The sequence below is a fragment of the Scleropages formosus genome, chromosome 14 (genome assembly GCF_900964775.1).
Source record: "Scleropages formosus chromosome 14, fSclFor1.1, whole genome shotgun sequence".
NCBI classification, from domain to species: domain Eukaryota; kingdom Metazoa; phylum Chordata; class Actinopteri; order Osteoglossiformes; family Osteoglossidae; genus Scleropages; species Scleropages formosus.
Window position 1 is genome coordinate 23,657,483 of NC_041819.1, and position 17,726 is coordinate 23,675,208.

Below are 17,726 nucleotides of genomic sequence, written 5' to 3' on the forward strand. Positions count from 1 at the left end.
GTGGCGCAGTGGGTTGGACCGGGTCCTGCTCTCCAGTGGGTCTGGGGTTCGAGTCCCGCTTGGAGTGCCTTGGGACGGCCTGGCGTCCCATCCTGGGTGTGTCCCCTCCCCATCCGGCCCTGCGCCCCGTGTGCCGGGTTAGGCTCCGGTTCCCCATGCCCCGTGTGGGGTGAGCGGTTCGGACGGGACGGACCTTGATTAAAGGCACGGAAGCAGGTTCAAACCTGGTACTTCCAGGTCTAAAGGCAGCGACTCTAACCACTTTGCCACCTTCTGTAATTTTTCTAGAAGAGCAACTATAAAAAATATGAAAAATAAACACATTTGTGTTTTTCGAAAACCCTCCGATGGCGTCTCCGGGGGCTGACTGGGCGGCAGCTTAGCAATGAGCTTGCAAAGAGCGGTGCTTCAGCATGATGAGTTGGGGGGGGGCTAATGAACCATGCCCAGGGTCACCTTTACATCTTGAGGTGATAGAATAAAAAACCAACAGATTTTTCTCGCTGCCATTCGTCTCTCCATAATAATCCAATTGTAGTGCCTGTAATGGAGGGAATCTCATTACGTTACAGCATCTCACTGAAGGGAAAGAAAAGAGCAAAAAATGAGGAAAAACAAACGGGGGGAAAAAAAAAAGAAAAACTGTTAACTCCCACTGTAAAGGGAATAAAAGGCCCGGGTTCGGAGCATCTGCTCAGCGATATGTTAATAGAAGCTCCGCTTCGCTCTCCAGATCCACATGGGCTCCTGAGCAGGATAATGCACCATACCATATTCACTTTACTTTTAATTAATAGCAAAATGTATTATCTTTTTTTTAACATGATGAGTAAATCTAGATTAATGTGAAGGATCTCAAAGCTTCGTCGCACTTTTCCTAACGGAACGCTGCTAACATTCGAGGAAAGCGGGACGCCGGAAACTTCCTTTAATAAATATGTATACTTGAAGAGAATGAAATTATTTTGGGTGACAGATGGGGTGTGCTCATGATTTTGGGAAGTAAAATGTCATAAAGTAGGGAGTGATGTGCGCCTTCCCTTTGCTGATAGCTGCTTTAGGAGATTAAGGTCATGTGACTGTTATATTTTACATGTATAAAGATATACATATAGATAGTATAGTGTGGTATAGTATGGCAGTATGATTCTTTGGGGGGGGGTGGTTTGGGGGTCCGACCACATCTGTCTGAATTACAGCTGCTGTAAATTTTGCCTAACGAACACAATCCGCCAACAGGCAGCAGGTGGCGTAGTGGTTAGAACTGGTGCCCAGGGGAGTCAGGTTCATATCCCTCTCGGCTGGGATACTTTGGGGTCTGGGTGGAATGGGTTGTCAGCAGTAAATGATGACTTCACTGGTAATTTTTTTTTTTACCTTGTACTTTACTGGTACTGCGATTACAGAGACAAGTTAGCAGATAGGGTGTGGCACGGTGGTGAAAATCCCCAGCAGAGCCCTGCTGTTGAACCCTTGACCCGCACTTCAATTCAGGGGAAAAAACAGCTATACAAAAAGTCGAATCAATCATGCTCAAGAAAAGCACTAATAGAACAAAAAAAAGAGCCAAAAAGTAATATGAATACAAATAGATGAAACTGAACAAACAGTACACCGGCCAGCAGTTGGTGTAGTGGTTAGAGCCTTTGGACAGGTTGCTGGTTCAAATCCCACCTCCTGCTGTAGTGCTTTGATCAAGGTACTCTCCCATGAACTGACACAGTAAAAGTTACTCTGCTATGCAAACCAGTGTAAGCGGCTCTGAAGAACACTTGGAGACAAAAGAATTAAGAATTTGCACTACTGAGGACCATGTGTAAGGAACATGTTTTCCACGCTGCTGCAAAAGGAAGAATAAACACACCCTTCCGGACACTTTCCTGTTACATAAAATACCACTGCGAATTGACAGCCCCCCCCCAACCTCCACCCCGCTCTCCCACTTGTAGCTGCAGTCGGAGTGAAAGGTCTGCCAGTGGTGCCGAGCCGACGCCTAATTGTGTGTTCCGAGCGCGTCGACGTTATTGGCAGCTGGGGGAGCGTTGGGCTGCGCTGTGACCCGCCGGAGCAGCCAGGGCGCGCTAATTGCCGTGGCCTTTTCATCGGCTCGGGTTTGCAGCTCTCCCTGCGATGCGGAGACCGGGTACTCTACAGCTCGGAGTAGGACGAGACCCCCCTCCCTACCTCCGGCGGGACCCCGTCTCACACGGCAGCCGCCGGGGGGCCCAGCAACGTCGGCCGGGTCGGAAAGCTAAACGGCGGCACATCCTACATCAGCTGAGGGGTCTGACATGAACTCTACGGCGTCCTGGACTGGACAGGATGGACAGGATCGAGTCACTGCTGGGTCACTGCTGGGTCACAGCAGGGCCGCGGGGTGGGCGAGTCCACCAAGCCCCCATTAGGGTTTTCTTGGCTGCCACTGACAATCCACGTACAGCACCGTCAACACTCTTGTGTGAGAGTGTGTGTGGGGCAAACTTCAATGTAACTGATAAATGGCGGTGACATTAGACTCCCTCTTTATGCCTTTTATGCAAATGACTCATCTGTGTCACATGAAAATTTCATGCAATATGACTGCGCTGTTCTTCGGATTGGCCTGCGAAATAATAATAAATAATGAGACAAGACAAAGCAACACAAAGAAGCATTTGTGGAGCAATTACAAAGAACAGGGCAAAATTAAAGTGGGGGGGGGAAGCACTAGCACACCTTTGAAAGAGGATTAATATGGACAGACTGTTAAACACTCGGCATTTGGCCACCAGCCGGGTAACAATGCTTACAGTTTCAAAAATGCACAGGGCATAAAAATTCATAAAGCAGGCTTGAGGGGTGACATTTATAAAACACTAATGCAATTACCATTACTCTTAAATGGCAAGCCTTTGTCTAATAACTGTATAATATACTTATCTAATTTGGTCCAGCATTTAAAAGTGATAGTGGAGGTGTTGATTTGCCCTGGGAGAAAGTGTCTGAAGACATGCCAAGCACCTCGATGCGGAAGATGGTGGAAGGCATCATTAATGATAAGACTGTCGTTTGTGAATTTAAAATAAATTATATATGTATATATGACTGGAGCAAAGAGGATTATTTATATATATATATATATATATATATATATATATACACATACACATATGTAAATAGACATAAAAAAGTGTCTGCTAAATGAATAAATGTAATGTAAATGTAATATATATGTCTGTGTGAGTAATGAGAGAGATATGGGCCAAGCTTTGGTAACAAAAGGAAACTCAGCTGGTTAAACAGGAGGTTGTGATCAGCATGACTAAAATGCTTACGGACGCAGGAGGATAATTCTCGAAATATATATATATTTTTTCGGTGATGGCGAGCTGCACTTTTGACATTAACATGAAACGCGAGAACCAGGCGAGCGGCTCCGCCGCTGCAGACCGCAGACATCAGAGGCCGTCGGATTAAAGGTTCATTAAACATCAATGTGAAACCCATATATAAACGTACAACACCAATTAGGAGGCGCTGTCTGTGTCGTAATCCTCAAAAAGAGCCCCTTTCACACACCGTAATCAAATTAATGGGTAAAGAAGTGCAAGAGTGGACTGTGAAAGGAGACAAGCCAAATCTTTGTTTCTTTTCCGTTTCAGCAAATAAGCGCTTTCGCGGTGCTGTCTTTGACAAGGCCACCAGATAATATCGGGACAATTTTCTCCGATTTCCCTTTTTAACAAAACCGTACGATTATGAAAATCATCTTAAAGAAAAGCATTATAAGGATAAGACTTTCATTACCTTGAACCTAAAAAAAGCCTCGAATGAAATGAGTGTTCTATTTTTCTCTAAATACATACCTTTTCTTTTTTTTTTAAGCTTATGGGCAGTATTAACAACAATAATGTACAAACAGATCACTAGGTGTTCCCATACAGACAATAGCAACTGAGTAAATGAACAGAACTGTATTGTGAACCACAATAAAAATAAAATTCCATAAATAATTCTTTCCTCTATTCAGAGAGGGCAAAAACAGTGATGTGGTGAAGAAAGCCAGGTGAGAGACAAATCTTACTAATAAAAAGTGTGTGGGTGTGCGTGAGTCACACATCTCCAATGACAGCAGAAACTGGTGGTGGTCTCCTTCCACGCCATGGGGTGGAGCACCAGACAAGCAGCAGACCCTGGGTTCGCCGGCCCCTACTACACTTCTCCAGCAGAGAAGGCCACAGTTTACTCCATCCTCGACCCTGGACCACCTAGACTTGTCGAACAAGTCAATTCATCAGAGAAATTTGAGATGTTATAGCTGATGAACCCGGTGGTTCTGTCCAGTGTCCATCACTGTAGCAGCTTTACAGACTTTAGCCTCAAACGTTGCCAGATGAGACAAGTTAATGTTCATTCATTCATTCTCTCACCCACTGGAGTGACAGAATTCAAGTTACTTAAAAGACATTGAAGGAATGAATGAATGATGAAACAACTGCTGCTCAGGTGAAATTCTCTTTGGCTGTAACAGCATACCACATATGTGTCTATGTTGTGACCCAATTCCATTCTGATCAGAGTTAAACATGACAGACTACCAGAATGTGTAAAGTCTCACACCGTGAATTCAGTAGAAACTAGTGTCACAGGAGAGAGAAATGTGTTTTGGGGCTCATCAGATATTTAGCAGCACATGGAAAGCAGTGAACAATTGAGTTGGGAAGTTTCTGCAACTGAAGCAACTCAGCACTCATGGGATCCTAAGATGCCTCGTGTGATAAGTGACTCGCACTTTTGTGATCTGTAGGCAAAAGCATAACACTTCACCCTTGTGGTGGGAGCATAGAGAGCAGGACGGCAGGAAGCCGTCTCTTTGAGTTACAACAGTGCTGGAACCCCCATAGACAGCGGTCGCGAACCAGCAGAATGCCAGTGCTGGTCTCCATCACTGCCCACTTAGGGATTTTGATGCAAATCATCACCAACCCCCACACTTCTGGTGGGGACACTCATAACCTTAACTACGGAAGAGCTGAGAGCAGAATTGACTTGTTCTAAATGTGGAAGGTCATTAATTCTAATCAGCATCAACTGTTTCTCAAACTGTTGACAAACCAGCAAAGTCGAACAGCGATCTTAGTTTAGAATTTGACTGGGACCTCTGATCTAGTTTTGACTAGACATGTTAAGCTTCTCTAAAGGTGGAAGGTTTGGGCCAGTTATTACCCCAGTTAATGCAGAGCCATTTAGTCCTGCTATCGTTTTACAGTTCTGTCGCAATCAAGGCCTAAGTCATTTTACAGGACCAAGTGAACCCTGTGATGTAATTACTTCCATTATGATGTTTCCATATACCAGAAAAAAATAAAATAAAGTCTGTGTATGAGGCTATTGCACACCTCCCCTGAGGTCCCTACTCAAAGGACATCTAGGGATCACTGAACTATTATGGGAAGTTGTGGAGCATTGTTAGTTTAACACATTCCTGAGAAGTGAGTTTTAATTGGCCACTAGTTTAAGGGTTGAAGTAGTTGCAGTATGTGAGAGAAAGTGATAGTGGACCACATTGTTATGGTTTGCACTAGAAAAAGTATGCAGATTAAACAGGAATGCATAACAGACATGGTGGAATGACATGAAGTTAGACATGTATGTTTATTCATTAAATGCAAGAGTCAGTATGAACCTCTGCAAAATGTTAAAAGCCACTTCTGAAACTTATTTGTAGAATTGAGGTTAGACCATAGTGAACAGAAAACTTTATTTCCGTGTTAACATGATCATTTATAGGTCAATGTGTGACAGCAGCACCTAAAAGAAGAAACCTTCAATAAGCAATGGCCCAGAATCATTGTGGAAGTGATTTGTCAAGATGCAACTTACCATAAGCACATTTCATTGTTTCCTTATAAAGGATGGAAAGTGAGATATTGAACACAAGCATAAATAATCCTTTTACATGTACTAAATGTTTAATGGCTCACCTGGAATAAGTCTGTGCCAATATTTCCTGAGCTGTCAGGAACCCATCCAAATGGCACAGATCCAGGCCTCAGCTGGAAACCTGGTGTTTGAACCTGGGAACCAACACTCTGGCCTGAGCTAGAGGCTTCCTGTGAGACCATTTGCTGAGAAATGCCAAGCTGGCTACTAGCCTCCTGGGAAGAGCTGACATAACCAGTAGACATGGAGCCATGCAGAGATCCAGTGTTGAATGTAGAGTCAGAGCTGACCTGCCTAGATCCAGTGCTATAGGGGGAACTTGAGCTATGTGGAGAAGAATAGCTGCCAGCTGAACCAGAAACACCTGGAAAGATCAACTCCAAACTGGAAGATGAGGGATTCCAGAGGAGATTTGTGATCCTAGGTTTTGCAGAGTGGAACTACTGGCCAAGCCATAGATGCTTGGAGAACCAAGAGAGGCAGTTCTGTGGCTAACACCAGCCTCAGTGGAACCATACCTGACCTGAGAACCTAGCCTCACATTAGAACCATAGCTCACATTGGAGGAAGAACTGGGTACAGAACCAGAAGCAAGCTGGGACTGCACTCCCTGCACAGAACCAGAGTCTGCCAAATGCCCCAAAACATAACCCAGGGGCCTGAAGATTTGCATAGATCCAGCACTTCCTTGTAGAGGAGTAAGTGTTGCCTGCATCCCATATCTTTGGGAAAAAGCATAACTGGTCCGAGATCCTAAGTTCTGAGTGGACCCATAGCTAGTTTGAGGGGTTGCATGTGGACCAGAATTGTAGCTGGTCACAGGAAGTTGGGATATACAGGAAACCCAAGAGTCTTCCCCCTTGGAAAGATGTGTGGCCAACATGCAGTGTACCCAAGGAAAGCTGGCAGCCTATGTTTTGGATACTAAGGTTGCTCTAAGAACCAGATGTCTGAACCATCCAAAAACTAGGCGTACTTGTCTTGGCCACAAGCACCAGTTTGCGCATACCCCATATTACATTGGGCTCCAGAGGCACTCTGCAAGCTTAAGCCCTGGACAGAAGAAGCAATACCCCTGGAGGTCATCCCATGGAAAGCACTATAGTCAACTAGATGTTTAGAAGATGCAAGTTGGGAAACTAGCATCTGAGTGGCACTGGAACTATCAAGAATGCCAAACCTGGTGTGGTAACCAGGAGCCAAGGAAGAACCACACCTCTCTTGGAAGGCAACACATGGTTCTGATGTAGTGGTGACCCATGTTGAGCCAGAGCCCAACTGAGAATATGGACCCTGTGAAGAGCCAGGGGCAGTTTGACTACAGTCATAACCTTGAGTGCTCCGGCTGTGACTCCTCCCAGAACTACCTTGTACAGAGCCAAGCATGGCTTTGGCTCCTGGTTGCTGAACAAAGCCATGGCTTCTACAGGATCCCCGACCCAAGGCAGAACTGGAGCTGCCCAGTAAGCTAGCTGTCAGCTGAGATTCTCTCCCTTGATTAAATGCATAGCTGACCAGAGGCATACTGGAGTAAGGCTAGGATGCTATGGTTTGAGCAGAACCAGAAGAAAGGTGGGAACCAACAATCCCTTGAGGGGGCAACATAAGGCAAGATACATAGTTTGTCAGAGGTAAATCTGGAGCAGAACTGTAGCTAGATGAACTGTTGTAGTAGGGCAGAGCACCAGTACCCTGAGCTGAACCCTTCTGGGAACCTGTCACCTCTGCTGGTCCATATGGGGGGGGGGGTAACTAGCAACTTGGTCAGAAACATGACCACTCTGGGAAAGGCCAAAGGCAGACTGAAGTGGCTTCAGCATTGGTCTGAACATTAGCACCTTGACCAACTGTGCTCTAGGTACCAACAGGCTGTGAAGAACACAAGCCATACTTGGATCTCTCACTTAGAGCACAAAGAGAGCTAAAGATATTTGAAGCTCCATTGCTGGTACTGGGGGTGTCTCTGTCTGAGCTCAGATATCTTGCACAAAAATAACTAGGAGCTGGTTTGACTGCAATGGGAATAGCACTGTTTGTACCTAAAACAGGCTGGTTTGAGATAGGATCACGGCTGCTGCTGTGGGATAAACAAACTGCTACCAATGGCAACAGCATTAGGGTAGTATCGTGGCATGCAGCACCGTGGGCTTGGATGGGGTGAAGAAGGACGCAGAGGCAGCGTTCATCTAGAATGATTTATTCAAACACCGACACCAAAGAAATAGTCTCGGTCCGAAGACCTCGTTTCCTCCGGGACCTGTGCTTACAGAGAGCTTGGCATCCCGCTGTAGACACAGTCAACCCATCATTTTCCCCAGAGGTTGCACACCCACATTTCACATTATTCCCCAGAATGCAATTATTCACATTAGACAGGTTTCCCCACCTAAAACAATAACGCAGGTCATTACAATATTGTTGCAGAGCACCAAGGCCATGACCTGGAACACAAGCAAAGAAGCACTGAACTACTTGAATGTAGTTTCTTAAAATCAAGCAATAGTTTTAATCATGAAGTCTTCAGCTTTAAGAGATTGCTCACCTTTTTTAGGCTTCCATACAACATATACTTAACAAGCAAAGCACTCTGTAAAACAAGCCAAAGAAATCATTTACACTTAAGACTAAAATGCACTATAAAACAGGAAAAAAAAAACAAAAAGCTAGTACAAACAAGAAATAAAACCCTTACCTTAAGTAACTCTCAATAGACATTTTTCAAATCCAAACCAGCACAGTGAACAATACCTCAACAGCCTTGCCTTTGTAGAAGACCCTACACTGAGCACTTGACACCTTTCTAGTGTCTTCCAAGATGATCATGAGCAGCTGAAAACAACTGAAAGCACTGACTAGATCAGTGTTAGTGACTGGTGAACACCCACTTTATGTATAACCCTTTAGATCACTTTTTTAAAGACATTTCATGTTTTTTCCTTCCTTAAATGGCTCCTTATTGAGGTTTTTTTTGGTATTAAATGTGATATCTAATTTTACTATGATCTTTCATTCAAGACAGTTCTGCCAGATTTCACTTTTTTTTTGCATCTCAGGAGGACATTTATGCTGATGCTGTGTGTGGGATCACATTCCCTACTTTTGTGAGTGTTGAAGAATTGTCTGGAATCAGGGCACCCATAGTGCAGCACTTTACTTCTTCATAGTCAAAGTCAGTAAAATTCAGAAAAGAGGAGTGTTTAACCAGATGTGAGTAGCAATGAGCCAGTAAAGTAAATTTTTTTAGAAATTGTACTTTTACACAGAAAGTCAACATAACCTGAAAGTTATCACTACACATTCACCTAGATTTTACCCATGTTGTCATCCTTAACACCTCTTAGGAGAAAAAAAAAAAATTGCTCTTTTGGTGTGTGCCCTAGCTAGTTAACCACTGTCAGCATTAGTGATAGACCATCACTTGAATAGCTAAGTGATTTATCAAGCTGCACTCTACTTCATACTCATGCCAATTATGAATAATTTTGTTTTATGTGGGTCATTGCTCCAACATGTCCAGAGAATGTGACTAACCTCAGAATGTTCTACCATTCTATGGATTTTGAGCATCTGAACTGACTGGTCTTCCCTTGTTTAGACAGAGTTGTTTTAGGGGACAGTATTGCAGCAAACTCACCTCAAGGTTGTATTAAGTGATAAACTAGTCTACAACTTTGCAGTTGTAAGTCATCTTGAATGAAATGGTCTAGAAAGTAGCAGAGTAGTTTTGCATCTGTACAGCACTCTTACTGGAAAGACAAGAATATCTGCCATGTGCCATTCTAACCTTGCCAGTATCTTGTAGCCTCAGACACTTTGTATGAAGCCATTTGGCTTCAGTTCATAGTCAGTTTCACCATTATGGTTTTGCTATACTCCATTTGGTACTTCAGCTATATTATGATTCCAGTAGTACAAATGCCTTAGACAACCCTTACAGGAAGCAAAAAGTTCCCTTGGTTAAAGACAGTTCCTTAATGTTTGTTATGATATAATCAAAAGATTGGAATATCATTTGCTGAGAATGAGATGTTCTAAATAATCATCTATTCTAGTTAATAGGTGTTATTGTATGTTGCAACTATACTCTAATCCAGTTGCTGCATTAGGGTTCCATCAGTAATAAATTTCTTCTTGAATGAGTTGCTCCCAGTAGAGAAGTGATTACAGTCACAGGAGCACATTTGTCAGTGCCATACCTTGTATACAACTAGGCCTTGTAATTGAAAAGCTCTTCAAGCCATTTGTTCACTGGATGAACATTTACAAGCCAAAAGGAACAAAGCTTAAACCTTGTACCCTAATAAGGAGACTCCTGCTCAGTACATGTAGGAAAGGTAATGTTTATTTCAAGTTCACAAGAGAGCTCAACAGGTCATGCTGAATGACTGCAACACCTGCAATGAGAAGCCTTCCATTAGAAGTAGCCAAATACACTGCGGAAGCAATTCAGGTCAAGATGCAGCTTACCCTAAGACAGCTTCATTGCCCTTGTCCTAGGAAGAAAGGAAAGGATAATGTTGAATGCAAGCAGACATTATCCTTATAGAGGCTATAAATGTTTAAAGGCTCACCTGGAAGAAGTTTCTGCCAGTATTTCCTGAACTGACTGCCAGAAGCCCATCCAGTTGGTGCAGATCCAGCCCTCAGCTGGAAACCTGATGTTTGAGCAGGGGAACCAACACCTTGGCCAGAGCTAGAGATTCCATGTGAGGCCATTTGCTGTGCAATGGCAAGATGGTTACCAGCCTCCTGGGACGAACTGACAGAGCCAGTGGACATGGAGCCTTGCAGAGGTCTGGTGTGTGCAGCACCAGCACTGACATGATTAGATCCAGTGGTACGGTGGGAACCTAAGCTATGTGCAGCAGTATAAGTGTCAGCCAACTCAGGAAAGCCTTGGACAACCAACCCCTGCTTGGTCACAGGCAGAGGAATTCCAAAGGACATTTGTGATCTTGTCTTTTGCAAAGTGGGACTACTGACCAAGCCAAAGGTGCTTGGAGAATCACCACTTCTGTGATCAACAGAAGGCAAAGTAGAACCATACCTAGCCTGAGAGCCTTGCCCCACATTACAACCATCATTCTTCCTCCCAGGGGAGCTGGGCACAGAACTGACCAGAGCAGACCCAAACTGAGACTGTACTCCCTGCACATAACCAGGGTCAGCCATTTGACTGAAACCATAACCCAGAGGGCTCAGGATTTGTTTAGATCCAGAGCCCTGTTGTAGAGGAGCAGATATTGCCTGCATCCCATATCTCTGGGGAAAAGCATTCCTAGTCCAATAACGCAAGTCCCGAGTAGACTCATAGCTAGGTTGAGGAGTGACATGCGAACCAGAACCGTAGCTCATCACAGCAACTTGATATGGCAAGGAAGGCCAGTCTGTCCCCTGAAAAGGCATATGGGGAACATAAGGTGTACCTGAAGTAACCTGAGATACTAGGTTTTGGTAACCAGGGTTGCTCTGAGAGCCAGAAGCCTGACCCACACCAAGACTGGTTGTGGTACTTGTACCTTGTCCACTAAAGCCAGTTTGTGCACAGCCCATATTGCATGGAGCTCGAGAGACACTCGGCAAGCTTAAGACCTGGCCAGATGTACTGACACCCTGGGAGTTCATGCCAGGGGAATAACTATAGCCAGCTGGATGGTTGGGGGATGTTAGTTGGGAAGCTAGGGTCTGGGTGGTACCGTCACTACCCGGAAAGCCATGCCTAGTGCGGTAGCCAGTAGGCAAGGAAAAACCACACCTCTCCTGGGAAGCAGCAGCAGCAGGTGGTGCTAAGCCACTGGGGACCCATGTGGGCCCAGAGCCCAACTGGGTATACGGGCCTTGCAAATAGCCAGAGGCTTTCCAACTAGGGTCGGAACCTCGAGCACTCAAGCCATGGGTCAATACAGAACTACCCCGTACAAAAGGTGGTGCGAGTTGAGCTCCTGCTTCATGAGCCAAGCCAAGATTTGTGTGGGATCCCAGAGCCATGGGATAACTGTAGCTGGCAGGTGAGCCAACTGACTGCTGGGAGTCCAGCCCTTGAGTAGAAGCATAGCTGACCTGAGGTATACTGGAATAAGGATGGTATTCTAGGGTTTGAGCAGAACCAGAAGTAGTGTGGGAACCAACACCTTGAGAGGGCACTAGAAGGGTGTAAGCATATCTGTTCATTTCATGCAGGGATCCAGAACCATAGTTCACATGCGGTAAACCTGGAGCAGAGCTATAGCTACTTGGAATGGTGTAGTAGGGCAGAGCACCAGTACCCTGAGCAGAACCCCCATGGGAACCTGTCCCCCCTCCCAGTCCATATGCCAGTGGGTAAGCAGCAACTTGGTCAGAAACATGACCACTCTGGGAAAAGCCAAGGGGGATTGGAATGCCTGCAGCAAAAGCAGCCCTGGTATGAGCACTTGTCCTAGGAGGACACATGCTCTGGGTATTAACATGCTCGCCAGAACCAAAGCCATCCTTGAATCTCTCACTTGAAGCTACATTGTTGGTAGCTAGGGGGTCTCTGCCTGACCTCTGATATCCTGCCCAGAGGTTACTGGAGGCTGGTGTGACTGCAACAGGGATAGCACTGCTGAGGGAGTTTGTGGTCTGGCCAGACTCAAATATGGCTGAAATAGGCTTGTTTGAGGTAGGCTCATAGCTGCTGAGCTGGGATGAACTGAAACGGCCACCAGTGGCAACAGCATTTGGATAATATTGCTGTTGAGCACCAAAGCCATGACCTGTCACAACATGAAAGAATAGAATTGACCAAGTGAAACAAGGACTATGTTGTAAGCATTATGTCTTCCACTAAAAGATACTGCTCACCTTCATGGGCTTTTATACAGGCTATACTCACTGACAAGCAAAGCACTCTGTAAAACAAGCCAGACAAGTCATTATATTTGATACACATGAAGGAACAAAAGGCAACTCCAAACAAATAAAACACTTACCTTAAGTAAAGGTCAAGAGCCATTGTGCAAATCTAGACCAACCCAGTAAAAGCTACTACAACAACCTTGCCTATACAAAAGAGCTTAGATGGAGCTCTTCACCCCACACTGGATACCTTTCTACTGGGAACTTGTTGCCTTTAAGTCCTTTCAAGCTGATCAGGAACAGCTGAAAACAATTGAAACCACTGATTGGATCAGGGTTAGTGACTCAACACCCACGTCACGTATAACTATTTCGATCAGTCACTTTTTTAAGACTTTTAATATTTTCTAAGTTTTGTTTAAGTGTTGCCCTGTCTAGGAATTTCACTGTGGTATGCATCAGATATTCATATGCACATATATATGCACAAATTGTATTTTCTATGAGATGTACTTCGCTTTGGAGAAAAGTGTCTGCTAAATGAATAAATGTAAATGTAAATATTTACTTTACAATTTCATGGAATTCTTTCACTGCTGCTTTAATTTTTTAATTTTGAACACTAGGTGTGCTGTTCTGCCTGTTTTCACAAATCTTGACATCTCAAAACCGTATGTTTACTGAGGGTGGGTCTGGGACTCGGGGGCGCAGTGGTGCAGTGGGTTGGACCGGGTCCTGTTCTCTAGTGGGTCTGGGGTTCGAGTCCCGCTTGGAGTGCCTTGCGATGGACTGGCGTCCCGTCCTGAGTGTGTCCCCTTACGCCCTGTGTTGCTGCGTAGGCTCCGGTTCCCAGTGACCCCGTATGGGACAAGCGGTTCAGAAAGTGTGTGTGTGTGTGTCTGGGACTCTTGATCCCATTCTCCGCTTTTGAGCGTTGAACAATTATCAGCAATCAGTGGACCATTTCTCAGCTTCATAACAGAGTTAGAAAAATTGAGAAAATTAATATATTTAACCAGAGGTAGGTAGTAATGATTTACTTTTTTTTTTTTTATTTCCAAAATTAATTTAATGAAGTTATCAATAATACACACAACCAAAACAAACATTAAAAATCCACAATCAGACAAACCCAAAACCATTTTCCTACAGTTGGTCAACAAAATTACATAAAATACATTGTCAAGACAGAGTCTTTCCCATAACAATCCCCCTTCCTTGCTACAAAAAATATAACTGACCCATGTCTTCCCCACACCAACATACCCACAAAGGACTGCCCCCCAACAGCAGCTCAACCGAAGTCATCATATACATGCATCCTTCAGAACACATAAAATACTTCTAAATTACAGTATAAAACTTGATCATACCCCTAAAAACAGACAAATGAATACAAAACAGACATACACATGAGTAGTCATCAATATAAAAAGCTCAAAGTGCACAGAATAACCTAATAAAACAATAAAACGCTATACAATAAAATCCACACAAGTTAAAAGAATGTTAGTTAAAAGTGCACAAACCCAACAACACAAAACTACTAAAATCTGTGAATAAAATACTGTACAAATACTGAAGTAAATCTTTGGAGAAAATGTATTTTTTAGAGTAAATTTTGACAGTGATATTCTTACCAGTGTACATTTGAAAAGATATATACATACACACACATTTTCAGAACCGCTTGTCCCATACAGGGTTGCGGGGAACCAGAGCCTACCCGGCAACACAGGGCATAAGGCCGGAGGAGGAAGGGATACACCCAGGACAGGACGCCAGTCTGTCACAAGGCACCCCAAGGGGGACTTGAACCCCAGCCCCACCAAAGAGCAGGACCTGGTCCAACCCACTGCGCCACCGCACCACCACGCTCCCTAAAAAGATATACATTTACTGCATTTCATTTCTTTTGTACTTTTGAATTTTTCCACATTTAATGTTTTAATTTTCTCTCTAAAACCAGTCAAGTGAGTAATACAGCAAAATGTGACATGTTTTTCTGATACCACCAGCTACAGTTGGCTGATGGTCACAGTTATGCAAAACTAGTTGACTTCTGTTGATTTCATTGGCCAATTTCACTAGCAGTGAAACCAATCAGAGTTTAGTGTTGACCAATCAGAGATAGAGCTGAGTTTCCTCCAAATCTAAAATTGTTTCAAGATGTTTACTGCATAGGGGGTGCGGTGGCGCAGTGGGTTGGACCGCAGTCCTGCTCTCCGGTGGGTCTGGGGTTCGAGTCCCGCTTGGGGTGCCTTGAGACGGACTGGCGTCCCGTCCTGGGTGTGTCCCCTTCCCCCTCCGGCCTTACGCCCTGTGTTGCCGGGTAGGCTCCGGTTCCTCGTGACCCTGTGAGGGACAAGCGGTTCTGGAAATGTGTGTGTGTGTGTGGTCTGGAACATTTAAGGTTACTTACAATGAGAAATCAGAGAACTTATAATGTGTTTACAACATATAATTGTAGAAATCAGCTCTGGAGAGTTGGGAAATATACACACACACATTGACTGAAACCGCTTGTCCCATGCAGGGTTAAATATTATATTGATTAATATGCTAATTGCAGGGGGCGCGGTGGTGCAGTGGGTTAGACTGGGTCCTGCTCTCCAGTGGGTCAGGGGTTTGAGTCCTGCTAGGGGTGCCTTGCGACAGACTGGCGTCCTGTGCTGGGTGTGTCCCCTTCCCCTCTGGCCTTATGCCCTGTGTTGCCGGGTTAGGCTCTGGTTCCCCGCAACCCTGTAGGGGACAAGTGGTTCAGAAATATGCTAATCGCATGTGAACGAAAACACAGTACAGATACTTTGAAGGCTATTTAGACACACACACAAATGTTGGCTGAAACTGCATGTTTCAAGCAGGGTTGTGGTGAGCTGGAGCCTCACCCAGCAGCATAGGGTGCAAGGCTGGGGGGACACACACACCCAGGACAGAATGCCTGTCTGTCACAAGGCACCCCAAGTGGGACTCAAAGCCTAGACCTACCAGAGAGCAGTCCCTGGCTAAACCTGTTGTCCCATTGTGCCCCTGATGGCTATTTAATTTTCATTAATTTTCTTTTTTCTGAAAGCTGGGGGTGCGGTGATGCAGCAGGTTTTGGCCAGTGCTCGCTGTGTGGCGGGTCTGGGGTTTGAGCCCTGCTTGCTGTACTTTGTGGTGGACTTGTGTCCTGTCCAGGATGTGTTCCCTTTGCCCTCGGCCTTGTGTCCTGCGTTGCTTGGTGGGCTCCGGCTTGCTGCGACCCAGCTAGGGACAAGCAGTTGTGCACATTGGTTGGTATTTACCAAAAGAGCTGAACCCACAATACTGTAGTGACAGATGTTTGCCTTAGATGATCCAGTCAATGTATGAGTATTAATTCATGTATTTCCCTTTAATTTTTATTTTTTTTTAAAATTCGGAGGGTGCACGGTGGTGCGGTGGGTTTGGTCTGTTTCTGCTCTCTGGTGGGTCTGGGGTTCAAGTCCCACTTTTGTGCCTTGCAGCAGGCTGGCATCCCATCCTGGGTGTGTCCCCTCCCCCTCCAGTCCTACCCCCTGTGTTGCCAGGTTAGGCTCTGGCTTACCAGGACTCTGGTTGGGACAAGCAGTTTCAGTCAGTGTGTGTGTGTTTTTTAAAATATTAAAGAACATGAAGTAAATAAACATAACCTAAAAGCTATCAAATACTGAGAGTATTTCACTATATTCCACAAAAGTGTTGCCATCCTTATCTCCAGCCGAAATCCACATTTATCCTAAAAAACATAACAGTATGTCATTGTTCTTCTCGTGTGTTGGTTGCTAGTTAATCACTGTCAGAATTATTGATAAAATATCATTCAAATAGCAAAGACAACATTTAGCAAGCTGCAGTCAACTTTTTTACTCAGGCCAATGCTTGTACTGTCTAATGTTGATATTCTAGGTGAATCATCGCCTGACATGTCCAGAGAATGTGACTAACCTCATGGGGATCTACCTTTCTTTGCATTTGACATTTACATTTATTTAGCAGACAGTTTTGCCCAAAGCAACTTCTGAAGAACTCTATGTAGTATCATCAGCCCACACAACTTATTCATCAAGGTGACTTGCACTGGTAGATACACTACTTACAATAGGTCACTCATCCATACATCAGTGGAACACACACACACACACACACACACACACAGACCCGTGAACATGAACAGCATGTCTTTGGATTGTGGTAGGAAACCAGAGCACCCAGAAGAAACCCACACAGACACAGAGAATATGCAAACTACACAGACTGAGTGGGGATTGAACCCACATCCTCTCACACCACCCAGATTTTAAGCATCTGAACTGATTAGTCTTATTTGGACAGTTGTGTTTTCATATAGACCAGTCAGTATTGTAGCAGTTATGAATAATTACCTGTAATCTGAATGTCACATTCATTGTGACATTGTACTCTATACACAAACTCTGCAACCATAAATCACTGTGTATTAAGTCAGCTAAACAATGGTTTATCAAATGAAATTGGGTCTTCTGCATTTCATTCCCTGCTCATGCAGGGATCACCTACTATATACATATATATCTCATACCATGGGGGAGGTACCATATCCTTGAAGAGCTTGTGTGAAGTCATATACTCAGTATGAATTTCTAGTCTGGAAAATTGAGTTCGGCTATGCAACCCACCTTAATATCTCAGTGCTGTTACACTGATCTTAAACCAGTTTAAGTGCAGTAACACACAACTTCTAACATTTTCAATAGAAAATGACTTCCAATTAAGATAAATACAAGTTTCTACACTGCCACATAGAATACTGTTTGAAGTATTTAAAAATCAGAATATTTAGCCTATTTGCTCATCTAATCCAGTTACTGCTTTTGGATTCATTTCAAATTTGTAAGCTATTATGGACAAAGCTTAAGTCTCATAGCACTGCTCTCATGAATTCAACTCAGAACTTACAAAGGGTTTATTTCAAGTACTGCATGAAAACCATTTACGGAGTGACA

The 17,726-nt window shown here is 44.3% G+C and overlaps 1 protein-coding gene across 1 annotated transcript; it reads right to left on the reverse strand.

The window, feature by feature from the left end:
• Positions 1–10,246: 10,246 nt before the first annotated feature.
• Positions 10,247–12,977, reverse strand: LOC108928954 (uncharacterized). The gene is made up of 5 exons (XM_018743170.2): positions 12,876–12,977; positions 12,748–12,794; positions 10,494–12,659; positions 10,390–10,415; positions 10,247–10,316 (listed from the first exon to the last, which is right to left on the reverse strand). Exons 1-4 carry the CDS (start codon positions 12,896–12,898, stop codon positions 10,402–10,404), a joined length of 2,250 nt encoding a protein of 749 aa, XP_018598686.2. The 5' UTR covers positions 12,899–12,977; the 3' UTR covers positions 10,247–10,316; positions 10,390–10,401.
• Between the last annotated feature and the right edge of the window lie 4,749 nt (positions 12,978–17,726).

Bases quoted from the DNA above. Each gene is read 5' to 3' on its own strand.
- LOC108928954 (XM_018743170.2), bottom strand. From the start codon at position 12,898: ATGGCTCTTGACCTTTACTTAAG. The intron at 12,795-12,875 runs GTAAGTGTTTTA...CTTGTTTTACAG, and splicing joins GCTCTTGACCTTTACTTAAG to AGTGCTTTGCTTGTCAGTGA. The intron at 12,660-12,747 runs GTGAGCAGTATC...ATGTTGTGACAG, and splicing joins CTGTATAAAAGCCCATGAAG to GTCATGGCTTTGGTGCTCAA.